Here is a 27,700-nt window from a genome sequence, read left to right as displayed (position 1 = left end):
ATGAGTCGATCATACCAAGCTCTAGGGGCTTGCTTTAAACCATAGAGTGCCTTCTTGAGGTGCAACACATGATCCAAAAAGTGTGGATCAATGAATCCTTTTAGTTGAGCCACATAGATATCTTCTTTAAGGAATCCATTCAAGAAAACAGTCTTTACATTCATTTGGTAGAGCTTGAACTTCAAGTGATATGCCAGGGCTAGGAGAATCCTGATGGACTCCATATGGGCTACTGGAGCAAATGTCGCATCATAGTTTACTCCTTCCATTTGAGAGTATCCTTGAGCCATAAGATGAGCGTTGTTGCAGATTACATTACCATTCTCATCAGTCTTGTTACGGAAGATCCACTTTGTGCCAATGATGTGGTCACCTTCTGGTTTTGGTACTAGAGTCTAGACATCATTCCTTTGAAACTGAAGTAGTTCATCATGCATAGCCTCAACCCAGCTTTCATCCTGAAGGGCTTCCTCAATCTTGGTGGGTTCAACCTATAACAAATAACAAGAATATGACACAAAGTTAGCAACACATTTATCAACTGTACGCTTCCTTAGTGTAAGTTCATTCGTGTTTCCCACAATAACTTCAGGAGGATGATTCAACTTAATCCTGGAGGAAGGTCTTTTCTCTTCATGGTATTCAGAGTCAAGTGAGGTAGATAGTTTGTTGAACCTTCTACAACACTTGGAGTGCCGGGAGTACTTGGAGATGCGGGCTCTTGATCAACAATTTCTTGAACATCCTTGGGCTTGGGAGGAAGAATTTCTTTGGGGATTTCCTCACTAATTTTCTTAGAACTGGACTCTGAAGCTTCATCAATCACAATATTTACAGTTTTCATCACCTTCTCGGTCCTCTTGTTGTATACTTGATAAGCCTTGCTTGTAGAGGAGTATCCCAGAAATATTCCTTCATCACTTTAGGAGTCAAATTTTCCGACATTCTCTCTATCCTTGAGAATGAAACAAGTACTTCCAAATATTTTGAAATACTTAGCATTTGGCTTCCTTCTCTTCCATAACTCATAGGGAGTCTTCTTGGTACCGGGTCTGAAATACACCCTATTAACCATATGGCATGTAGTGTTGATGGCTTCTCCCCACAAGTTTCTAGCCACGTCCTTGTTGTGCAACATGGCTCTAGCCATCTCTTGAATAACCCTATTCTTTCTTTCTACTGCACCATTCTGCTGAGAAGTAATATGAGCAGAGAATTCTTGAGATATACTTGATCTAGTGCAAAAGGACTCCATGTAAGAGTTCTCGAATTATTTATCATGGTCACTTCGAATTCTATCAATCTTTAAGCTTTTCTCATTTTGCAATCTTGTGCACTAGGCTCTAATGTGCTCAGGAGCATCTGACTTGGATCTTAGAAGAATGACCCAAGTATACCTAGTGAAGTCATCTACCACAAATATGATGTATCTCTTTCCCCCAAGAGACTCGGTTTTGGGTGGACCCATGTGATCCAAATGTAGTAGCTCCAATGGTTTAGATGTAGCAGATGTCTGAGTGCCCGGATGTTTAGTTTTCGTCTGTTTTCCAAGCTGACATGGTCCACACTCCACATTGTTCACTCTACTGAGTTTTGGTATCCCTAAAATTGATTCATACTTAGATACAATTGAAAGATGTTTGTAACTAGCATGTCCTATCCTTTGGTGCTATAGATCTTCGTTTGGCAAAAGAATGCTATTGCATACAATATCAGCATTAAGGACTAAAACCATAACAATTTTCTAGAGTGCGAACACCACTTATGAGTTTCTTTCCAGACTCATTTAGCACAAGGAATTTCCCTTTTGATAACAGCACCATAAAGTCTTGATCACATATCTAACTTATGCTCAATAGGTTCACTCTCAGACCTTCTACATATAGCACATTTGAAATGTCTGGCAGTCCAAGTAGAGAGATGGTTCTCTTTCCTTTAATCTGTGATTTGCTCCCATCACCGAAAGCGACATTAGCACCTTTCTTAGACTCGAAAACCTTAAAGAGAGATCCGTCTCCAGTTATGTGTCTTAAGTAGCTGCTATCAAGGTACTACAAACATGTGTCCATAACCTTAAATGCAGACTTCATCATGAAGCACACCTCATGCTTAGATGAAAAATCAGTAGGAATTGTTCTTTCTCTCATCTGCAATTTATGAACAAAGCTTTTATCTTTCACTCTACTTAGACGAACTCCTCCGCACATTTTCATTTTGAGACAGTCTAGTTTCTTCTTTGTCATGTTAAGATCTTTTCCAATAATCATCATGATGGATTTCAAATAATTTTTAGACTTGCATTTTCTGATACACTTAATCAAGTAGAGATTAGAAAAACAAGATGTATTTGAAAACAAAGATCTTTTCATGTTGGTTGTAGCCATGAAACAGGGTCAATGGATCACACAGCAAAGATTAACCCTAATCAGAGTGTGTCTGCTCTAATACCACTTGATAGGCCAAGAATGTATTGACACCTTGTGATGAAATAACCAATTAATTAGCCAAGTTAATTAATTAATCCGATTAACATGCAATACACGTGGTAGCACAAACAAATCACTAACTAAGTTAATATGCAATGAAAAATAAAGTTGACACAGTGATTTATTTACAAATGGGGAAAACCTCCGAGGCAAAGACCCTACCAGGTGATTTTAAGGTTACCACTCCTGAGAATCCACTATTATCACAACAAGTGGTTACAAGTAAAGGAATCTCAATATCTTATGCCAACCTACAGCTGAACCCTTACCCCAATACCCAATTGGACTTGTTCTGCAGTGACAATCTCATATTTTCAATGCACGGCTCTCAGTACGTGACTAACCAATCGATGCACGGATCCCAGTACATGACTAACACACTAACTTGAGAAGGATGTTGGTTGTAAAGTTCTTCAGTTCATCAACACGATGAAGATCATGAAGCTTCTTGGTTACAAAACCCTATGGCGTACAAATGCAGCAGCTTCTTCAAGAAAGAGATGAATTAGGGCATATGTCTCCTGTCACAATATGCTTGTGAAAAACTTTTGCATTAAGTTGCATCAGCTGTGACGGCCCTTAAAATAATCCTTATATATGTTTAGGGTTGTAAGAAAAGAAAGCCTAAACAATTATACACAGATATGTGTGAAATCAGATCTGAAAAACTGATTTTCGTAAATCTCGATAGATAGGTTATCTATCGGGTAGCTGTCGAGGATTGGGCTGAAGATCCCTTTTAAACCTTGATAGATGCGATCTGTTGAGCTAGCTATCGAATTTTAAAATCCAGCACTTCTTCACTTGTTTCTTGGACAAATTTGTATGGTTTAAACACTTGGACTTGAACTCTTATTCCTTGAAGTATTAAACACATCCTAGATCTACCCAATTACGAGTAAAGTGCATTTTGTCAAAGGATTAGCCAATTCTAGATGACATATGTTTCTAACGTGATTTACATATGTCCCAACACAAGTGGGTATTATCGTTTCACCCAGATGGATGAAAAAGAATTAATGGACCCCAATAATGGCAAGTGGTTGAAACATTATTATGCGTAGGAGATATTGTGCAATCATTCCTTTTCTTTCCTGTTTTTCTTTCCTCTAAGTGACCACCCTCGTAAGGGATATGTCACAAGAAAGCATTGTAGCACACTTGTAATTCATGATTAAAAGCAAAAGTGGAAAGTAATGAAGATCATGAAGCATTAGCAAAATATATTGTATCATAAAGCATAATAGTAGTTGTAACAGATGTAGCATAATAGACTACAAGCCCAAAATATATAAGTCATATTAGACTTATCAAAATAAGTGCTAGAGAAATAAAGTGTACTATGTAGAGAAAGGAGGGAAAGAAGTAAACATGGGGGAAGGAAATAAAGCTACATAATAGATAAAAGTCCAATCAAAGGCCTGAAATAAGAGTTTGGTCCTTGAAGTGGCTAGAGCCAGTAATGCCAGAAAGAAGACGCTCGCGACGTGCCTCTCAATCTGCCACTTCCTTATTCAAACTCTTGATGCGAGCATCTATAGCGTCCATAACAAGCTAGACCTTCTTTGTGAAGAGCGCTTGAGCAATCTCTTGCAGGTGGTCCAGCAGAAACTCTACAGCAAATCCAACTCTAATCAACTCCTGAACCATAACCCTTCATTGCAAAATCCTCCTCGCAAACACGGTGTCGATGAAGTTATGCTCAATGTCATTCATCACGCTCCCCAACAACTTGAGGAAGTGTTCCCTCGTAGAACGACTGAAGAGGAATCCCTGCATAAAATCTTTGCGGCTGTTATAGATTACCTCCAAATGGGTGACACACTCGTCAGGGACTTAGAAGCCATGAAATTCAACAAAGGGAGCTCCGGCACCCTAGAATTCTGTAGGATCAAGGTCATTGGTCTTGGTCTAGTCAAATAAAGTAAAGAAGGCAGTGGCCTCACTCACAGAGTCAGGAATGGTGGCAGAATTACTACCAACCTTAAACCGAGAGGTCAGAGCCACCTCAGCAGGAGACGGACCTGAAAAGGAACATAAGGTACAACATAAGTCTTTAATGCAACGATGAAGGCTTTAATTGAAAAAAGTATGAGGGTGAGGAAATTACTAGGACCCACAGGAGTAGGGGCCACGGGTATTGCAAAAACAGGGGCTGCAGGCATCGTGGGGTCTATTGTAGTCTTAGGATCCTCGGGTATATCCGTGATTGGAAGGCAAAGATAGCATGTGAAGTGGATGAAGGGACATATTGAGAAATAGCATGTGAAGTGGATGAAGGGTCATAATAAGAATGAAGGACACATACCCATAGCCTCGGTCTCCTGCGCATCACCATCACCATCCTCGTCGAAATCAGAAACTAATGTCTTCATGACGGGTTCATCCTCGGAGTCCTCAAGGACCTCCTTTGACTCCCCATCTGAAGACAAGTTCGCATTAGGTCCTTGGGTGGCAAACTAGGGATTGAAGATGGAGTGACCACCAAGGAAGAACCATCTTTCACGGCCTGGGAAAGGGCAATTAAGGGGTCACTAGCAAATACGACTAGGGGAGTAGCTGAAGAGGTACTCTCGGTCTGGGATGTGCCTGTAGAAGTAATTTCCTTTTGAGGAGTAGGGAATTCAGCAAGAATAGGAGCAGACTCACCACTAAAAACTTTCCTGGTGTGGGTACTCTCCTCGGCAGGAACAGGCTCAGATGGAGGGACTAGAGCCTTGGTAGGAGCTTCTTGTGCAGTAGTAGCAGAAGCAGAAGCCATAGCCTTAGCCACGACATTTGCCCTGTTAAAGAAGCCCTCCATAGATGCACTAACAGTCGTAGGAGCCTCCTCACTCGTGGGGTGATAAACAGAGAGGGGTTCGGGATCAACCTAAAAGAAGAGTATTTAAGTATAGAAAGGAAAAACAAACATGCAAAGAGAGAGAGAGAGAGAGAGCACATGGCAATATGTGACAATGACTAAAAATGAAGATGCATGCAAAGGAAATGAGTGTACCTCAAACTTGGGCTCATCAAGTAGTATAGGGCGAGTGGCTGAAATGTCCTCCTTGTGCTTAGACTATCAATGGAGAAGAAAAGAAATATATATACAGAGTTAGACGTAGGAAAGCCCTATAAATAATTAAAATAAAGAAAGAATGAAATTTAGGGATAACATACTCTCCTCACGGCAGTGTCAGATGGGGCTGGTGGAGATGTCTTCCTTTTACTGCCACGAGTCCTACTAGAAGGAGGAGCATCCACGGATGGCCTTGGAGTAGAAGGCTTAGGCTTGCTTACAGTCGAACGCCTACTGGAATAGGTACGAAAAGAAGGAGGAGGAGAGCTCTTGAGAACTATGTTGCCTATAGGGGGAAGGCTTCCCTCATATGAAACAAGATCAGAACAAGTCTTGAAAGAGTCATCATCTCTCTTGGCAGACTTAGGCTTGGCGGTCTGAGACACCAAGCCCTTCTTCAAAGGTATAGGAAGGTTCACCACCTTTATCTTCTTCTCCCAACCCAGAGGAAACTCACCAGCATATAAACACCATCCCTTCTCCTTCTCCTGCAACTCAAATATAGCAGACCTACTCTGCTTCCTAACATACACTACCATGGACTTGGTGAGAAGCAACAATCGTGGGTTGGCAGAAATAATGGCAAGAAGGCCCTCAAGAGGGATGAGACTAAACCCACAGCCACCAAACAATTCCTGGCCAAAAGAAATCATCACGGCCTGCCAATACTCGTGCATTAGAGTAGTGCAAAGGCCTTTTCTCTGGGAACTCGGAATAGTGATTGTGAAGCGCCTGCTCTAAAACTTAAAGGTACTAGGGCATAAGAAAGACTGGACAAAAGTGGCAGACTTTAAGATAGCAGTAAAGTCATTGGGTATGTCCTAATTAAGCCCAAATTGCCTCCTTACTCTGTTGGTAGAATAATGAACATAGCGGATACCCTCATCACAGATAAGGCAACCAACCAGCATTGGTGGCTGCCAAGTACATAATTTCCCTCTCATCAAAAGCAGTCAATGAGGTGGTGGTCCCAACAGCGAGCATATAGGGGCCCATGGCTGAATTAGTACAAGTGAACTCACTGCTTAAATCCCTTTAGCAAAGAACTCAACAGCAGGATGCCTAAACGGCTTCAACCCAACCCAGCGGTAAGCCAACTAAAAATCAGAAGCAAAATAGCCACAAAAATTAGTAATCACTCTTGGACAAGACTGGTACTTCTCCTTGGAAAAATGGACTGACTTGCAATTGGCCAATTGCTAGCACAACACTCCCATAGCAGGTGCTGCAATATGGTACTGTGGGCGGAGGTAGTAATTATATGGCAGGAACTTGCCTACCTCTCATCGCTTTGCAGAATGTTCAGTTGTATATACAAATGACCCAGAAACATAGGGGCCAATGGTAGACTCACCTCGGCAAAAATCTTTATGGCTAACCAAAAGTAAAGGGGTTTTATAGGATAATGGGGATGAGAACCAAAAATGAACTTACAAAGCCAAAACACGACGAAGGTTGCATAGCTGATGATAGTGGAAGCCTTGGAGAAAGCCCCAACCCAATGAGACAACTTTGCGTTCCCATTCATCCCTTTCCTTAAATCAGCCTCCACGGCCTCCGCCTCGGTAGATTGCTTAATAACATTCGGGTCCGTATCGCCAAGAATGGGTAGCAATAGTTGGTTCGCCACATCCTCCAAGGTCATGGTGATCTCATTGCAAGAAAGGAAGAAGGTATGGGTGATGCTACACCACCGGTAGACTAAATGGTGAAGGTTGAACAAATCCCGGGAAGAAACGATGGCCTTCAACACACCGACCTGCTGCAATGCTGCCACGAAACCCACATCGGACAACTCTATGTCCACCCATTCTTTCCAACCCAAAGAAGTACCTGACCCAAATTCGAAAAGCATGGGCACGAGTAGTGAAGTTCCTTGGTGAATATCAAGGTCAGGAATGGTGGAAACCAAAGGGACCTAAGAAACCTCCGTGTCACAATGGCAAATGGAAAGCCACACGTGGCCCAATGACAAAGGCAAATAATCACCAGGTACTATGGGGAAATGGATATAGATGTCGTACCATGGGTCAATGAGAGGAGGACACTCACTACCCAGATCGTGACCCCCCTCCTTCTTCTCTTCAGAGTGGTCCAATTTGGAGTGGGGAGCCTCGTCACCCATGGTCTTGGTAGGCGGATTGTTGGCAGCAACCTCTTTCCCCATTCGGCAGGAAGAACCATCACCTTTTGTTAGCGACATGACAGATTGTTTGAACGGAGAAGATGGGTAATGAGGTTTTGGGGAAGACGAGAAGGTGAAGGAAAGGAAAAGAGGAGTTATGAGAGAATGATGAGAAAGAGAAAAGCGAAAGGACTAAGGACAATAAAAGTGACGTGAAAGGAAGCAACGGGTTAGCGGTCAAAGGAAGCATCATATTAATGAAGCGGAGGCTGTGTTCCAAAATAACTGCTAAACTGGGAAATTCAAAGAGACAAGCCTGTCCATAGGAGGAAAGGAAATAAGGTGGGGTCCACTATTTAAAAAAGTCACGAAAAAATTATTACGTAAGTATTCGCATAAGAATTGCAGGAGCAATTTAAATGCTCAGGGGGTTGAACATTGATGCCCACTTTTAACAAAGGGCCTAATAACAAAAGAAGCCTAACAATATGAAGAAAGTGAGAAGAGAAAATAGTAAAGCAAGCCCAGCAGGCCGGAATGGCAGGAATGATGGCTAACAGGTCCATAAGGATAATAAGAGGTAAAGAAGAAGTAAATGAGTTGAGGAAACCCAAGGAATAAAGTAGTAAGCCAATGAGAATAATAAGAGGTAAAGAGGAAGTAAATGGGCCGGGGAAGCCCAGAAAATGAATTAGTAAATTAATTGGGTTGGCTTAAAGGCCAACAAGCCTGAAAAAATAATAAGAGGTAAGGATGTGGTAATTGGGCCGAGGAAGCCCAAGGGATTTAGCAAAAGGCTCATGGAAGTAAAAGAGGTACAGAAGAAGTAAATGGGGCAAGGAAGCCCAATGAATGAAATGGGTTGGCACAGTAGGAATGTTGGCCAATAAAGCCCAAAAGAGGTAAAGATGTGGAAAGTGGGCCAGCATGGTAAGAGCATCAACCCATAAGCCCACGGGTAACAAGAAATAAAGGAGTGGTAATGCTATAGTAGGAACAATGAAGTGGCATGGCAGGATCCACATCCAAGATGCCTATAAACACAAGAAATAAGAGAACATGGGCTAGGAAGGTGAGGGCCTTCACCCAAGCAATACCTAATCTAGGGAAGGAGTGAAAGGTAGGGAACATGAGCCCAAAAGCCCATATTTCCTTCACGCTGCAAGAGTTAAACACCCATCAGAACGTATAACAGAATCAGACAAACATGGAGGCAACAGAAATGACGTGAAGGCTAGAAAGGAATGGATTTAGATGGAAGTGGAGCATACACAAAGGGCCTAAGCACCACCTACTTGTATCCAGCCAATACATAGGAGGTGAGCCACGGGTCAAGGGTATCAGAGGGTGTGGTCTAGTGGTGGCGAGAAAGAGGGGGTTTATTTTTGGGTTCCTACTCAAACTTCTTTGGGAGAAATGTCTTGCTGGAATGGAATTTCACCCAAAACAAGTAATAATGAGCTGGGACCACTTGATGCATGCCATAGAGGTAGGTGAGAGAAAGGCTTAATCCTTATCCAGATGAAAGTAGTGAGAACAGAGAGAGGTAAGAAACAAGACAAGCCTTTTTGTTTTTGGGAATGAGGAGTGATGCAATCGACACATTCAGTGCAATGGTAGTGGTTGGGCAGGCCAGTGGGCATTCTTGGAAGGACAACCCTAAGGAGCAAAACGCAGTTGAGGGGCAAAAATGGTAAATCCCATCATGGTAGACAGTATAAAGAGTGGTAGTTATGAACAGTAAGGGATCATCAGGAACCAAACAAAAAAGAAAAAAAGAAAAAAAAGAGGTATCAAAATCAGGGAAAGAAGTGGAGGTAGAACAAGGAAGAAGAGGAGAGAAAAGAAAAGAAAACACAACAAAACCAAAGAAAAGCATGAGTGATAAGAATAGAGGCATGCATTAATAGGCTACCCATTTCTCACCCTTTTGATAGACCCACTCTTTGAGAAATTAAGAGTTAAAGTTTAAGCCATCTGGGTCCTTTTTCCAAAGTGCGTAATCTCTATGGCAAAAGTCTTCTTTGAGATTTCTCGCATTGGAGATTGGTTCCCTTTTTGGACTTGCATTTGTTGAGAAGAATATGCTCATTTCTTTGGTAGAAAAGTTTTACTTTTGTGATTGATGAATGATTAACTTGTTACCTTATTATTGAATTGTTTATTGCATCATTGTTCCCTGCGGTTGTATTATTCTACCATGACCTCGTTGGATTTTCTTTTTTCCTTTATTTAAGTGTTAGTATTACTTGTCAAATGTTATAGTTATTTTGCCATGTTGTATTTCCTACTGTAATACTTGTAGTAGTTGTTTCTGCTATGGGCACGCTGTATACTCAATACTCCAGCTGAGGTGCGTCTGTATTGGGATGACTCAACATGTGCATAGACTGTCCTGAGGCATGTTTCACTTAGGCCAACCCCAACTCTCCTACCCTACAATCACGGGCCGTGATACAACAGAAGAAGTCAAAGCCTAACACACAAAAGGCCCACCACACTCATCACTCCCACCAACCCCCAAATTTAAAGCACCAGCTTTCTCCAAAGTTTGAAATAGGGTTTAGGTTCATGATTCTCTTTGATCATTTGTCAACCCTCATTAAATTTCCTTCCGTTCATATTTTCTCCACTACTACTATATAAACCCTTATCTCCTCCATTCCAAGACACAAAAACACCCTCCCCTCTTCCCTCTTGAGTTCTGGTGAAGTAAAGTAGTCTTGTCATATCTTGATCTTCCTAAGACTCAAGGTATTGAGTGAGACTCACTCTCCCTTTCCTAGCTCTTCTTTTCTACTCCACCTTGAGGACCTTTACCAAGAGTTTCCTCCTCCACCGTGTGGATCTTGTATGAAGATATAATCCCTTTCCTTAACTTGTATTTTATGTTGCTATGATGAGAATTTAAGATTAAAGTATGATAATAATTATTTAAATTCCTTGAATATGTTTGAATGTTCTTAAATTTTTCTATGCGTTCTTCACATGTTCTTGGTTGTTCATCACATGTTCATGCATGACACTAGCTTTGATCTTAAATCCACATCAAAAATATGAAAAATATGTTTGTTTCATAATTCTCTCAAATCCAAGAATCTAGGATATCACCATCCACACACATTCACTAGAATTTATTTTTCAATCCAAATGCAATGATTAAAAACTGAATTAGGGTTTATCACATGCACACACATTAAATTCAACATGCAAATTGATTGATAACATATTGGATGATAGACCACATGCAAAAGAGGTACTACAAGGCGCATTAACCCCTATTGCCCATAAAAGGGATAGGTAAATCCTTGAGGGTGTAGGTGAGGCTAGGCAAGGCCAATAGAACACATGCTCACAATATATATATATATATATATATATTATGTAGTTTCGTGTAGTTTCATGGTGATTATTTTTTAGAAACCTTGGGTGTGGACACAATGGGGGGGAGGGGGGGGGGGGAGTCACCACCTAGTTTTATAATGGTCTAAGAACCATGAATATAGCGTCCCTTCAGGGTGTGAAAGACCGTGCCCTTGGCCCATATTTTGGTGTTGGGCCAAATCCACGTGAATTGGTGGAGTTATGTTATTGTCTCTCAAAATGGAGGTTCAACTGATTATATTTTCCCCTTTAGATTAAGGGTTTTACAATGGAGTCGCCACTTATTTAATTATTGGAATAAATAAGAAAACCAAAATTAAAAAATTCCTCATTTTATTGATTTGCAAATGAATTTACATTGATCATAAGAAATTATATGGCTTTGGTCCTAGATACAATCTAAGATAAAGTTCATGACTTTGTTTCCTAGTTACAATCTATTAACCCTTGATCTAAGCTTAGAAGCTATGTTACAAGATGGAAAGATATTAGGCACCCATCTTGCCCGGTGAAACCAGTCTTCTAAACTATGGTGGTCAACATTCATATCTCTTGGCCTTGCCTAGCCTTACCCACACACTCAAGGATTTACTTGTGTCATGCAAAGTGAGAGCCTCCAACCTAACTCGTTATCACAAAGATGGGGTAATCACACGTCACAAAGACGTCATCACAAAGACAGGGTAATCACTGACATCATAGCACAAGGGAAAACCCACATCAAAAGTTCACAAGTTAAATGTATTCAAAATATATAGTTTACTTCCAAGTAGTTTCATAAGATATTTCAATAACCAAATATCCATAATTTTCTCAAAGTCCTCAAAACCATTTCTTGTCAAAAATGTTTTGCATCAACTTTCGCAATTATCAAAGCATCTTTAAATTTTACAAATAATGCAATAAATTCATAAAATCCATTCTCAAGAATTTAATCAAAGATGCTAGTCTTTTCTATGCTAACAAATCATGCATTTCCCCATATGCAATAAGAAACATGATGCACTTTCAATGCCTCACGTGTTTTCCGTAAATGATTAACAATAATAGTACACATAGTAAATTTTAGGGAAACCATGAATAATGTTCCAAAATGGTTTAACCATAAAAAGATTGAGTGCAATAATGATTCATTTTCAAAAATCCCATTAAGAAGCCACTTACCTCGCAACCCGCAAAGCCTAATTCCTCAAGCTCCAAAGGAGATTAGCTAGAACCTAAACAATATCAAGCAAATCTATCACGATAAGCATAAGGCTTGGCATAGCATATAGCTACAAATTAGAAATTGCTAAATAAGAAATTAATTAGGCAAGCCTATGTATTTACCCTCACAAATAATGTATTCCACTTCCAAAGTTTTTCAACAAGTTAATTTACAAGGCATAGACTCCAATTTATAGACTTAAATCATTCATGTGTTCTCACTAACATTAAAACCTCAACACTTAATAAGTAGTTCCCACAAAGTTTACACAACATTGTCAAGAGACCCATGAAACCAAAATCACAATATCGTCCAAGACAAACATTATAAATCTTTAACTAGCTCCAAATAAACCCAATAGCAATGGAAAGCTTTGATTTACCAACTATCACATGATATAACTCAAAATCCCTAAATTTCTACCATAACAAACCTTATATAGCCACCATTGTAAATACCATAAACTCACTTATCAAATAAGCCTACCAAATCAAAAACCCATATACATAATCTCAAGATTATCTCCCAAGAAGCTCAAAAATTACATGAATATCATTATCAAAGCTTAGATAAAAGAACCTCAAGAAAAATATAAAACCCACCAAAAAGATTATGAACTTTTACCTCATATAAAAGATATGGAGGTGCTTGCGGGAAAAATGATGGTAGAGATGGTGGTGAGGAGGTACACCGGTGGGAGAGTGTGAGGGAGTGAGAGAGGAGTGTGTTTGTGTGTTTGTGAGAAAATAAAAAAGAAAACAAGTTGAGAGGACCACTTAGTTGACCGGCCAGCCAAGAGAGTGAGGGAGATAATGTGATGTGTGGTGGGGAACAATTTGGGTAGGTGCGGCACGTGGGAGCCAAAAAAATCTGACCTTTTGTCTCTTTTTTCTTTTTAGTTGAATTGGGCTGGGGCGTTACATTGCCGCTGCTCATGGTGCCGTTGCTCAAGTTTGATTTGGGGAAGAAGACGATCTCGAGCCAAGTTCAATCATATTGGTGTTTAAATCTATGTTTGACTTGTGATTTTTGTATTTCAATCAAATTGGTGTTTCTATCTAGATCCGATTTGTGATTTTCGTAGTTCGATCAGATTGGTGTTTAAGTCTAGATTAGATTTGTGAATTTTTTATTTCAAAGAAATGTCAAATTTGCATGAGTTGTCTCTTTTAGATCTGTTTGTCTTTGTTTGGTTAGTGAGAAAAAAATTGTTTGTTTGGTTTGTGAGAAAAGGGAAGAAAGTGAAAGTAAAAATTGTTATCATATTCTGTGTTTCTTATTAAAAAAATAAAAATTTGTTTAGTTATTTCAAGGGATATTTGCATAAATTCATTAGTCCATTTTCTTAGAATGTGATGCAAATGTAACTATTGAACCAAGCATTGAAATGTTACATTTTTCCAATCTCATTAAATAAATATAAGATTACAAGAATGTAACATTATTATTGATAGATAATGCACATTATGATAATGGAACTATTGAACCACCCTTTTTTTTTTGAAGAGAAATCTGGTATTTCATTAATAGAAATTGGCGAACAACAGTAAGCACATGGACAACAAAAAAACAAGACAAGTTTAACATTTCGCCCTGTCAGCTAAAAGGAGATGTTGTAGCGTCGTTGGCTCTGCACCATCCCATGTCTGAGATTCTGCAGAACCGTTAGCTATCTGTGCCAGCTCATGCGCCACATCAATGTACAAATCAATGTAGCCCTCGATAGATAAAATGATGATGCGGGTCTGGTCCTCCAGGACTCAATCTATTGGGCTGCTCGTTTTGGGTTTCGTTTGTACTACTTGCCACATTTGGGCCCATTACTTCCTTTGCAACCTGATTTGAAGCTTGAAATAACCGGCTTAGTTCTATCTTCTCTATTGTTGGCTTGAGAGGACGCGTTTCGGTCCTTGCACATACAAGTAGGACCGAGATAATGAACACCAAGCACCTCAAGCTGGGCATATTCTGATTTCAATTATGGTGTTTTAGTATGTACTTTTATTGTGGTATCCACTAGGAACTTGGAGAATTCAAAGTCAGACATTTTCAGTATTTATAGATCATCTTCACGACTTGCCCTGCTTGTACATTATCTAAAGTAAAGATTGGTCAGTTTTGATTGGCTTAGCATGGCCAAGATCCCAGTCGATGTACACGTAAACCTACAACCCTACCCAAAAACTTTCAATATGAGTGAAGGATTAGGGTTGGCTTAAAAGAATGACGCTTATGTTTATCCTCTGGTATTAAACAAAGGAATAGATGGATAACATCAAAAAGATTTATGTCAGAGCCATGTGTGTGCCTTGAAGGATTGCCATCAGAAGAGAAGGTTGATGACACATCTAGTAATTACTTTACTAAATAATGCCGTGTTAAAGTTAGAAAATCCATCAGAAAGCAATACTTTTGACACCGCCTACGTACATAGCTGATCTGTTAAAATAATGGATTTCGGCTGTGACCTCAGATGGATAAGCACTATCACGGTTGAAACCTTTGTTGTCAACTTGTCGTAAAAAGTTAAAGGGTTCAATGGATAAGTTACTAGTGTTCTTCTTATTGAAAGATCAGCACAGCAATAGCATCGCCAGTGATTATTGAAACAAATATTAAACAGCCAAACATTGAATCTCATACCAGACCGACACCTACAACCAGATTGGCAATACACACCGAGTCTCTCTGGTAGAGGCAGCCTAAGATGCAAATAGCAATGATCATATGAAAAGAGCTAAACAAATCTCACTCGAGCTACAAAATATAACTTATAAGTCGATCAAAGAAATTTCTGACGGAACAGGTAACAATCAGATCAGCAACAATAGTGTACTAGAGACTTCAAAATGCAAGCTAACCAGCAGAGGATTGAATATATCTGAAGTTAAGAGTTACAACAGAATTATTAATTGTCTTAATTATGTAATTTACAAGTGAATCATTTATTTCCGTGAATTGGCATGCACCAATTCAAAAACAATAATAAGAAAGCAACTAGACACGCAGGTTAAGTGACGAAGTTAAAAACTAATAGAAAACTCTCAAAAGAAAAATAAAATCACAACTAGGGTTGCATACCCCATTTAAGTCAATCTATAATAGGAGTTTTACAATCTAGAACAAAACTACTGTACCGAGACTATAGTTTTGATAGATAACGCACCAATGCGGCTCCAATACTTTCAAAATTCTAAATTTCTTTTTATATGGATTGTTTTTGAACGACACGTCCACGCGCATCAACAAACTAGAGCGTCCGGCGCACTAAGGCCTAACCTAGCCAAGCCTAAGTCAGTTCAAAACCCAAACTTTTTTTTTTTTTTTTTTTTTTTTTTTTTTTTTCTTTTTTTCGAGAAACTTGAAAACCCAATTTTTTTATTTTTTTTATTATTATTTTTTTATTTGAGAAACACACACACACACACACATATATAGGGGAAAAGGGATGAGATAAGGGAATACACTCACACGCCAACACCAAAACTACATGCGGCAGTTATTGAAAACCCAAACTTGGTTCAGAAAGGTAGAGTTGTTCGCACATAGAGCCATAAACTCGTAAGCAGTGCTTATTGCCCAAATTTAGCTCTGATAAAGGAAAGAATATACCATGCATCCGATACATGATACTTTCCTTTGATAAATGCATAAATATTGAGAATACATGTAAAATGTAGCAATAGTTGAACATACATTGTATGCAAGGTTAGAGTACATAAATATTATATCTAACAATCTGCATTTAATGCATTGTTTGGCATAGTGCATCTACAAACTATGTCCGACTATAAAAAATTGGGTCAGAACCCAATTTCAAATTTTTTTGTCCAACCTCTCAATTTAGAATAGAGCTTAATTAGCCAGGTACATAGTAGGCAAAGACTACTATGAATAGGCCCCCCTCGCCTCATTGAAAACCTCGATCAAAGACTATGAGAGTAACTCCAAAGAGCATGCAAGGTAGTTTGATTGAGTTCCTAATCTTCCGTCTGAAACTTGACCTAATAGTTTGAGCCCAGGAGTCCTTCTGAGGCATCAATGGCACAGAACCTAGAGTGGAGGCACCCATCCACATGAATAAGCGCAAGCATAATGATAGATGAATGTTCAATTAGTGTGTAAAACACTAATGAATGTTTAGACCCCCAATTTCAAATTAAACCAACACAAGCTTATACTCAAACAATATATGTGCGGAATAATAGGTACAAGCAGAAACCCAAACAAATAAACAACTCTACACCATAATTAACCATAACACAGCAGCAATTAAAAGGTAAGAGTAAGGGTTAGAGATATGCAAACACAAAGATAACATCGATATGTGTTATCAAAGAGGAAACCGAAGAACTCAGGAAAAAACCTCTCCGCTGCCCTCTAAACGGTGAAATGATCCACTAGAGAATAAAGTTGGGATACACGAATAGCAATAGACCCTCCAAGCCTAATCTATCCAATGCACCTAAGCCTTCCAAAATTCTTGCTCTAACAAGGTTAAGCCTAACTGTGTCTTCTCTAGCTTTCCGGATCCCGCAATAAGCTCCATATTGCATCCACCATCCTTGGCATCTTCCAATGCTTCCCAAGCTCCAAAAACACTTTCAACACTTTGAATGGGTGTGGGTAGTATTTGGATACAAATCTTCTCTCAATTGTGTATAACAATGGGCGAGGAAAGGAGAAGAGACTACAAAGATTTCTCTTCTAAGAATGAGTAGCTCTCTCTCTAATAAGGTGGGTGTGTTATAGACGATTTTCTTAGGGTTTTCTCTCAATAGGCTCCACACCGTTTCTGTGGATAATGAGGGTATTTATAGTAGGGTACGTGAGGAATGTGAAAAGTCATTTTTCTGCAACAAAGGGCATTCTGGTGAATCACTCTAGCTTTTTGAATCCCGCAATAAGCTCCATATTGCATTCACCATCCTTGGCATCATCCAATACTTACCAAGCTCCAAAAACACCCTCAACACTTTGAATGGGTGTGGGTAGTGTTTGGGTACAAATCTCCTCTCAATTGGGTATAACAATGGGAGAGGGAAGGAGAAGAGACTACAAAGATTTCTCTTCTAAGAATGTGTAGCTCTCTTTCTAATAAGGTGGGTGTGTTGTAAAAACTTTTCTTAGGGTTTTTCTTTCAATAAGCTCCACACAATTTCTGTGGATAATGAGGGTATTTATAGTAGGGTATGTGAGGAATGTGAAAAGTCATTTTTTTTGCAACATAAGACATTTTGGCGACTCACTCTTGCGATTGGAGCGAGTCGTGAGTTAACTGCCAGGTCAGACTATACTTTTTGTCCTGTAGTGCTCCAGCTGTCATAACCCTCAGCTTCCTGCATGCTTCACACGTGTGGTATTTTGTCGAGTTTCCAATTGCGAGTCACTTGTGAGATCTAGTCACGAGAATCCTTTAAATGCTCACACATTTGAATTCTTCACACTCTCTCACACACAACCCTTACATTATTCCCATCTAAGTACAGGGTATCTAATTACTAAATTACAAGCAAATTTGGCATGGAATAAAGCCAATACATGATTGAATAAATTCAATCTTACAATCTCCTCATTTGGCTATTCCATGACAAAACCCTAAAACAGACTTTAGACTTAAACATAAGTTTGGGAAAAATGGCAAAACTCACTCACACCTAAATCTAGAAACTGTGATGAACTTGGAACATATATACCTGTAACCTAAAACACTTGCACAAAACACATTAGACCCTTAAGGTAAAGCAAGTAATAAAAGGACAAGCAAGTAATAAAAGGACAAGCATAATGTAACAAGTAAATTGCAAATAAGTAAACATGATGTGAAACATATGAGCAACATGATCATACACCAAAATAGTCATAAAGAAATGACTACAATGATCATATTGCAAAGCAAATGATCATCCGAACATGCAATAAAAAAAAAACACAATAGCATAAGGAAGTATGCATGTCCAACACAAACATGATGCAATGAGAACAACAAAGCATTGATATTAAACATAACTCAAAGCACCATAAAGAAAATGAGAAAACATACATAAAGAAAAACAAAACAAAATAAAGTTTTCTTATTAACATAATGTCTTCTCCCCCTTGCTATATGCATCTCCCCTATGGAATATCTCATCCCCTACAAATGTGCACGAGAAATAGAATTTCCCCTCCTAAGAATGTGCACAAGAGTCATATAGAAATGAAAAAAGTATACTCTCCCCATTTTTGACATGAATAGATAAAGGGTCAAGGAGAAAAGTGGGCAAGAGATGAGGGTATGAATAAGGGTAATGATGCATAAGGGGTGGAAGATGAATGAGAAATGAAGCTCAAGCAAAAGAAAAAATAAAATACTACAAAGCATAAAGTAAACATGACATGCTAGGATGAAGAAACAAGGTATAGACCAATGCATGACAAGGATAGCAAAGGTGTGTGCAAGAGATGGCTATGTGCAATGCATGACCAATGTGTGGAAAATGCACATGTGGGGCAAGGTGTGTTAAACACACAATCAATGAACTAAACATATTCCTCATGAGGAAACATGAGAATTCCCAAAGTTTGGTACTCATTGGAGTCCAAACAAGTGAGAAAATGCCTAAGAAGCATTTTATCAAACACCTAGCGTGCACACAATGAACAACAATGTAAAACAATGCATGAACATCATAAAATTCACCCTTAATACATGTTCTTTTTGCCATAAGGGTCCAACAACCAAAGCAAATCATCAAAAGAAACCAATCCCATACAAAAATACGACAAAAATTAAGTTTTCCCAACCCTTATGATGAAAATCCTAACCAAAAGCACAAAACTTTCCAAAACATAATCTAAAAATCCAAATCAATGAAAAGAATTTAAAATCACCTTAGAGATGTTAAAGGAATGAAAAACCAGGAGTTCCTAATCTTCCGTCTGAAACTTGACCTAATAGTTTGAACCCAGGAGTCCTTCTAAGGCAGTCAATGGCACAGAACCTAGAGTGGAGGCACCCATCCACATGAATAAGCGCAGGCATAATGATAGATGAATGTTCAATTAGTGTGTAAAACATTAATGAATGTTTAGACCCTCAATTTCAAATTAAACCAACACAAGCTTATACCAAAACAATATATGTGCGAAATAATAGGTACATGCAAAAACCCAAACAAATAAACAACACCATAATTAGCCATAACACAGAAGCAATTAAAAGGTAAGAATAAGGGTTAGAGATATGCAAACACAAAGATAACACCAACATGTGTTATCGAAGAGAAAATTGAAGAACTCAGCGAAAAACCTCTCCGCCACCCTCCAAGTGGTAAAATGATCCACTAGAGAATAAAGTTGGGATACACGAATAGCAATAGACCCTCCAAGCCTAATCTACCCAATGCACCTAAGCCTTCCAAGCTTCTTGCTCCAACAAGGTTAAGCCTAACTGTGTCTTCTCTAGCTTTTCGAATCCCGCAATAAGCTTAATATTTCATTCGACATCCTTGGCATCTTCCAATACTTCCCAAGCTCCAAAAACACTCTCAAAACTTTGAATGGGTGTGAGTAGTGTTTGGGCACAAATCTCCTCTTAATGGGTATAAAAAATGAAGAGGGAAGGAGAAGAGACTACAAAGAATGAGTAGCTCTCTCTCTCTAATAAGGTGGGTGTGTGGTAGAAACCTTTCTTAGGGTTTTTCTCTCAATAGGCTCCACACCATTTCTGTGGACAATGAGGGTATTTATAGTTGGGTACGTGAGAAATGTGAAAAGTCATTTTTTTGCAACACAGGGCATTCTAGCGACTCACTCTCGTGACTGGAACGAGTCGCGAGTTAACTGTCAGGCCAAACTGTACTTTTTGTCCTATAATGCTCCAGCTATCATGAACCTTCAGCTTCTTGTATGCTTCACACGTATGGCAATTTGGCAAGTCGCCAATCGCGAGTCACTCGCGAGATCTAGTTGCGAGAATCCTCTGAATGCTCACACATTTGAATTCGTCACACTCTCTCATACACAACTCTTACATTATTCCCACCTAGATACAAGGTATCTAATTGCTAAATTATAAGCAAATTTGGCATGAAATAAAGCCAACGCATGATTGAATAGAGTCAACCTTACAATAGACAACTCACCTTGGGTATGGATCTAGTTACTCTCTTTTAGAAGCCACTTGTACAGGGTTAGCTTCATACCCTTTCAAACATTGGACCTTGAATCACACTAACCTGATAGAAGAAGAATGATGATGTTCAATAGCATTTTATGATAGCTCATACTATTTCCTTAAGTATTAAATTGTTATATTATTCAAGATGATTACACAAAGATAACTATAATCAAACATTTTCCCCGTACATAAACAAATCCTAAAACTTATATCATTGGTTTGTAGATATTTTATTGCATCATTTATAGTGTAGAAAACAACTTACGCTCTTAACCTTGAACTGCTAACAATGTTAATTGGAAATTACATTGTCAACCACGTGTAGGAAATCTTACGATTGTTATAGACTCTACTCAATCGTCAAAAGATGAGACCTCTTTTAAGCATAAGCTTGAAATCCAGTATTGATATGGCAGTCCACCAATTAACGCTAGTGCTAGGGTTTACTATTCTAATTAGAAAAATCGTGCAAAGACAAAATAGAGGTACCCCATATCGCTATGGATGAAACCTTACCATCTAAGAGTTCTCGAATTTTTTTTCTAAATAACAATAAATATTAAAAAATTTAGTTAATTGTCAAGTTTCAAAACAATGTTGAAAACTAGCATCTCGAGTGTCTAAAACTCGAGTTCCAAGATAAAAATCGAGTTTTTAAGTCTCGATTTGTTTGTGGATTACGCTAAAGTGGGAAAAAATCGAGCTGAAAATCAAGTTTTAAAGACTCAATTTCCACAAATTGAATAAAAACGACGCTATAGGTCTATAAAAGGTCACTATAGGCCTTAAAAACGCCACTATAGGACTCCCTAAACCTATACTAAAAAAAAAATTTTGCAGAAAAACGCCGCTATAGGGCTTTAAAACGTCACTGTAAGACTTTAAAACGCCACTATAGGTGAAATTTTTTTTGCATGAAACTCGAGTTTTAAAGACTCGAGATCTTTGTGGCATTTTCACACTCACAATGCGAGTTTCTAAAACTCGAGATGCTATTTTCCTTTATTGTTTCAAACTTTGTCTAACTAACTATATACAATCCTTTTGCACTACTATTTTGCACATTACCTCAAGAGTTCTCTGTCTCTCTCTCTTCTCTCGTTATTTTGTTCCTTATTGTTCTAAGGTTTCGTCAAAAAAAAAAAATCATAGGCCTTAGTTTGTGGATCTTTCTAAGTGGTTCTCACACTCCAGAAAGTTATGAAGGACGCCCTAATATGCTTGCTAGAATTTTGAATTTCAGGTTTCATGAAATCCTTGAAAGCACTAGACCAACGCGTTAGGGTAGGCTAATTTCATGCTATAGGAAAGCATTAGGTGAATATTATCTCATCATGTCAATTGGTTCTCTTTGAGAAAAGAAAGGATTAAAAACATATTGCATTTAATAATGAAAAATTATTGTTCGACACTCATGGGAACACAGTTGACAGAGTACATCATGTGTAAAAATGTGGATACCAAGTGTTAATAATTTATACAATCAAAGCCATTTAATAATGTCACACCTCGAATCCAACTATAAAGATAGGCACATGACAACGGCTGCACGCTTATAAAGTAAACACCTTACAAGTGTGCAAGGCATTCTTAGCAATTAAAGTTATCCTCAAAAAATTATACCCAATAAATCCAAAATACCTCAACAATTTGTTTTTGAATTATTGCAATTGTTAAAGATCTCCAAAGTACCAATAGATACAACAATCCAAACTTCATGATTGTTAAACAAAAGAAATACTAGTATTACAAGATCAACTTATTTAAAAAATTCTTAATCTCCTTACAAGTGTACACCCTCAGCAAAAGTCTTAAAACTTGCTATTCTTCACAATTTGAAACTGAAGGGGAAAAAGGATGGTGAGTTGACAACTCAATAAGTAACCAAAATACTAATAGGTTCTACCAAACAAATAGATCTATAAAATAATAAGTTGTACATAGGTCGAATATTTTAATCTTACAAATATATCATAGATGGATTAGAAAATAATTAGTTTTCCATATATTAAAGTTATAATTTACAATAAGTTCCAAAAATGCATAAGCAATTTCAAGGAATTAAAACAGTTCAAATATTCAAACATAATTCATATTCTTAACAATCTTTATAACTATGATCAAGTTATATACCCGTGACTGGACATTAGATTCAGATTAAGCTAGTTTCATTATAATATATATCCCCCATTAGCTGGGTCCAGAAACAAGATAGGCACGTGATGCCTTATATAGAACTAGTTTCAATACTAATGAATAACCCCCATTGGCTGGGTATCAGAGTATCAATAAATAACTCCTATTGGCTGGGTATCAGAGTCAAAACGTTGTCAGATTGTCCAAAATCATATATGTATATATATATATATATATCAAATCATAGTTCAAACAAAAATATATCTCATTCAAATACATATATAAAATCATATATTTAGTTATCAAATATATTTGTGATAATTCTTTATTCTTTACTTTAAATTAATAGTACAATTGAAATAAAAATGTGACAATTATAAACAATTTTTAGTAGTTAAAATACATTAGTATAAGTAAAATAAAACCAATTAGGATAAGGTTACTTACCTCAGCTAACTTGCCATAAAAGAATTTCTCTCTAACACATCCTCTAAAATCCTTAGATACCACCTAAAACAATTTTACAAGTACCATTTACTCAATAATCAAATAATTCAAGAAAAACTTATAATGGTACCTAGCCAGAAGAGTAACTACTAAAAATATCTAATAACTGTCTGTTATCTCACACCAAAATTTCACATAATCATAATATTTTTCTTTATTGCCCTAGAGGTAAGGCTAAAACTCCTAGTACTATATCAGTATGTCATATTAGGAAAGACAAGGCAGCTGGACCCATCTCCAAGTATACTTGCGTTCCTTTTATTTTTTTTTAGAAAAATTTTACTGCTACTTTCTATTTAAAAACATAAGAATAGAAGACACATTTCAAAAATGCAATGGAATCTCAAAAATTGAACCGAATAGATCCAAATACAACTCTCCATCACAAATAGGTTGCAAAAGAGAATTTCAAATGTTAATCAAAATTTGTTCCTTACCCTAATCACAATTAATTATATGTAATATATGTAATAGAGTTAAAACTTTTCAATAATAATAAAAAAAAATCACCTCTCTCAAAATTCTTCGTAGTTTTTTTTATTTTTTCATAAACATATATACATTTGCTAATGCAATGTGTACATTAAAATTAGATGGTCAATGTTTTATTAGACCACACGTTAGCTCCACGGAGTCGAATAAATCCACTTACCAACTGTATGAGTCAATAGATACTTGTTAAGCTATACTAAAGTTAGATGCTAAATGATTCACTTGACCACTTGTGGCTAGCAAGGTTCGACTAAACCAGACCAAACTAACTTTAGGAAGGTCAACTATATTAGGCTAAACTATCAAATGAGTTTACAAAAGATAAATCACAAAATAGTAGGAAGATTCTTTTGCTTGTTCTCTCTCTCTCTCTCTTTTATTTTAATAAGAAGAAGAAGAAGAAGAAGGAGAAGAAGAAGTTTTTTGAATAATTTATCTAATCCAATACTAAATTTCAAGAGTAAAGCACACCCACTTATTACTAGCATAAAAGAACATAAAAGTATATCAATTAACATCCTCTTTTTGTTCTTTTTTAATTCACGTATGTATAAACACAATGACATAAATATCAAATCCTAACAAATCTGACCTAACAAATCATCATATGATGGAACCTCACCTACACTTCTCATCAAGTCACAAAAAGAACACTATCTATGACCTAATAACCTCCATAAACAATAACTAAAACCGTAATCCCTAGTGCACAAAATTTACTCCAAATCAAATCCTAGTATAGAGTCTGCAAGATCACAACCTAGCTTTGATACCATAAAAATTGTCACGCCCCGAACCCAACTATAAAGATAGGCACGTGACAACGGCCACACGCTTATAAAGTAAGCACCCTACAAGTGTGCAAGGCATTCTTAGCAACTAAATTTATCCTCAAAAAATTATACCAAATAAATCCAAAATACCTCAACAATTTGTTTTTGAATTATTGCAATTGTCAAAGATCTCCAAAGTACCAATAGATACAACAATCCAAACTTCATGATTGTTAAACAAAAGAAATATGAATATTACAAGATCATCTTACTTTGAAAATTCATAATCTCCTTTCAAGTGTACACCCTTAGCAAAAGTCCCAAAACTTGTTATTCTTCACAATTTGAAACTAAAAGGGAAAAAGGATGGTGAGTTGACAACTCAATAAGTAACCAAAGTCCTAATAAATTCTACCAAACAAATAGATATATAAAATAATAAGTTGTACATAGATCGAATATTTTAATCTTACAAATATATCATAGATGGATTAGAAAATAATCAGTTTTCCATATATTAAAAATATAATTTACAATAGGTTCCAAAAACGCATAAGTAGTTTGAAGAACTTAAAACAGTTCCAATATTCAAACATAATTCATATTCTTAACAATCTTTATGACTATGGTCATGCTATATCCTCGTGACTGGGCATCAGATTCAAATGAAGCTAGTTTTGTGCTAATATATATCCCCTATTAGTTTGCTCTAAAAACATGATAGGCTTTGTCGACACTTGGCCTTGATCGAAACGGGGCGGTAGAAAACCACTACTACCGTTGTGGGCCCTCATTCGACCACCCGTCGTGGTGACGCTCCCGTGCGCGTGGGGGTCTGTTGGAGGCCCTTCTCGATGGTAATTGCGTGTGTGCGTGTGTATAGTGTGTGGCATGGTTTGCGTGGGGCTTCAAGTGCTCTCTCTCTCTCTCTCTCTCTCTCTCAGTGGAGGAAGGTAGGTCTACCTTTGGTGTTATGGTAGGATCTTGGGCCAAATTTTAAGAGATTACCAAAGGTAAGTGGAGTCGCCACCAATATTGGGTTTTTCTAAGGTGTGATTGGTCACCTATTTCTAGTTGATTTTATTACCAATCCTAGGTTAATAAAAATAGCATTTTTCTTAATCTAATATGGATGGCAAAAAAAATCTTGATTATTAGGTCTGGAAGTTTGGTTATGTGTGGGGAAGGTGTTAGGCACCCCACAACACCTGTCCAAGGACAGTCTTTTGTTTTGATAAAACCTTAATTTTTAAAGATTGGTAGTAAAACATGGTTTTGGCATTGGCTTTCAGGGCTTAGCATGCATGGGGGCTTTGAAGTTTGGGTTTTGGACGGGTGTGGTCCCAATCTATGCTTTCCTATCTCATTTAGCAAAGTACCAGATTTCCACAGCGAAAATTTAGCAACATGTCACCTTACTTTCATGGCAGAAATTAGGCATCACTTTGCCTTAGGTGACACGAACTGTGACAATCACACCAGAAGGGACAAGCAGGTATATATATACATACATCATGCACAATGCAAGCACGCAGAGCAAGAAAGTAAATGCCTACATCCCTAGAGCATGGCCCAAAATAGGAAAGTAAACAGGGGTCGCCATACTCTAGAGATGAGGATGAATGGTACATGACATGATATACCTAATACAACTCATCTAAGAGAGAAAGGGAGGAGGAAGGAAGGGGTTTTAAAGAGTACCAAACCAAAAGGGAAAGGCTAAACTCCTAAATCTATTGAACATTGCCACTTGACTTATATCCTCTTGCTTGCATCCGGTCCTTTTTGCTTGCACCTAGGGGACTGTGCCCTAGCTCCATGCAACCTTGCTCCATGTGTACATGCAAAGGCAAAGACAAGAAACCAGCAAACAAGCAATGGAAGGAAAAGATGCAAAGAGCATATGAAAAGGCATAAAGCAAACAAGCATGATAGGCATGGCAAGCAAGGAAGCAAGCAAACAGGCAAAAAGGCAAAAAGGCAAACAAGAAAGAAGCAAAGAAAAGGTGGTGTCTACGAGGGACATATGTAGGTTTGGATCAAATGTCCATAACTTCATTATGTTGAAAGCATTGACGACACATTAGCAAGCAAGATTCATGCATGGATATGTAAGCAAGCACAAACATGTAAATAAGGATGATCCAAACCATTTGATGTGTGCCAAGGTGTACAGACAGTGACAAAGACCATAGGGTCTAGATCGAGTCTGAACTAATAGGCCAAAACGCAAGAAAGAAAAGAAAAGCAACAAAAGGGCTACAATAGCACATGGCATGTCAAACATAGCCTATGTCTAGGCACACAAACATGGCATGGAGTGCACATACACATGGGAGATAGTATAAAGCATGTAAAGAACATAGATCCAAGTACATAGGTATGTGAAAACATAGATCTAGTCATATATGCATAGAAACATACATGTAAACATATAGAAACCTAACACATAGACATGGAAGAACATGGATCCAAGCATATAAGCATGTGAAGACAAGGATCTAACCGTATAGCATGGAAATAAACACATAAAACACATAGATCCAAGCAACGCATAGCCAACAATATCATACAAGCATGTGAGCACAAAACCCTAACATCTACCTAGAACAAAAGAGGCACAAAACATAGAAAAACATGGCATAAAGCCTAAAGCATGTAGATCTAAACATATAAGCCTGTAAGGATGTAGATCTAAGCATGAAACATGGCATAAGGCGTAAAAGCAAAGAGATTTAAGCTAGAAACACAAATAAAGCAAGAAACATGCTAAAGAAAGCAATAACTCATGTTATCAAGCAAAAAGAAAGGATAAAAATCTAGAAAAAGATTTAGAAAGTTAGGGGCGTGGATGATAGCTAAAAAAGCTACATCCATAGCCCTAAACCCCAAATCCAAAGTGTAGAACCAAGGAAAAGAAGATTTGGTATAAAAACAATACCTTGTGTTTTTGGTGAAGAGAGAAGAATCAAGAAGTTTTGATGTGTTTTTTGGGTGCTTTTTTGTGTGCTTGCAAGAGGGAAAAAATATGTAGAAAAATTAGGCAAAGAGCAAAACTTAGCAAACAAATGGTCTTTTCCTTTGTCTGAAGGGTGCCTAGGGCTTTTTATAGCCCTAACACAAATTTTGAGGCGGTCGCCCTTCAAGGGCCGCCACCTTCAAACGGTCTCTGACCGGGTTGATCTTGACACCATTGGAAAGATCATGACTTCCTGTTTTTGAAAAGGTAAGGAATTTGAAAATACAATGGCCAAATCAAAAGTTATGGCTCCCAGAAGTTAGCGGTGCATCGATCGGTGCGTTATCCCGGTTTTTGTGACATCTCGACTGTTCTAACTCCAATTTCGACCCATGAACAGTTGTTGGAA

At 37.9% G+C, this 27,700-nt stretch overlaps 1 protein-coding gene and 1 long non-coding RNA gene across 4 annotated transcripts; both read right to left on the bottom strand.

Moving 5' to 3' along the window:
• Positions 1-293: 293 nt before the first annotated feature.
• LOC126726153 (cell wall protein RBR3-like) lies at positions 294-11,047 on the bottom strand. Of its 3 annotated transcripts, none has more exons than XR_007655737.1 (4): positions 5,649-11,047; positions 5,485-5,547; positions 4,795-5,358; positions 294-4,510 (listed from the first exon to the last, which is right to left on the bottom strand). XR_007655737.1 is itself a non-coding variant. In XM_050431280.1 (4 exons), the coding sequence occupies exons 1-4, from the start codon at positions 6,222-6,224 to the stop codon at positions 4,946-4,948; spliced, it is 912 nt and encodes a 303-aa protein (XP_050287237.1). In that variant the 5' UTR covers positions 6,225-11,047; the 3' UTR covers positions 294-4,945. The 3 variants fall into 3 exon arrangements, 2 of the variants coding, with proteins under 2 accessions (XP_050287237.1, XP_050287236.1); XM_050431280.1 differs by having other exon boundaries at positions 294-4,995; positions 5,136-5,358; XM_050431279.1 differs by having other exon boundaries at positions 294-5,358.
• A 325-nt stretch (positions 11,048-11,372) lies between these two features.
• LOC126726152 (uncharacterized) lies at positions 11,373-13,045 on the bottom strand. The gene is made up of 2 exons (XR_007655736.1): positions 12,888-13,045; positions 11,373-12,273 (listed from the first exon to the last, which is right to left on the bottom strand). It is a non-coding gene; the product is annotated as an uncharacterized LOC126726152 (long non-coding RNA).
• Positions 13,046-27,700: the final 14,655 nt, after the last annotated feature.

Source organism: Quercus robur, chromosome 5 (genome assembly GCF_932294415.1).
Source record: "Quercus robur chromosome 5, dhQueRobu3.1, whole genome shotgun sequence".
Taxonomy (NCBI): domain Eukaryota; kingdom Viridiplantae; phylum Streptophyta; class Magnoliopsida; order Fagales; family Fagaceae; genus Quercus; species Quercus robur.
Note: the sequence above shows the minus strand (reverse complement) of the source record. Positions and strands in the feature narration are given on the sequence as shown.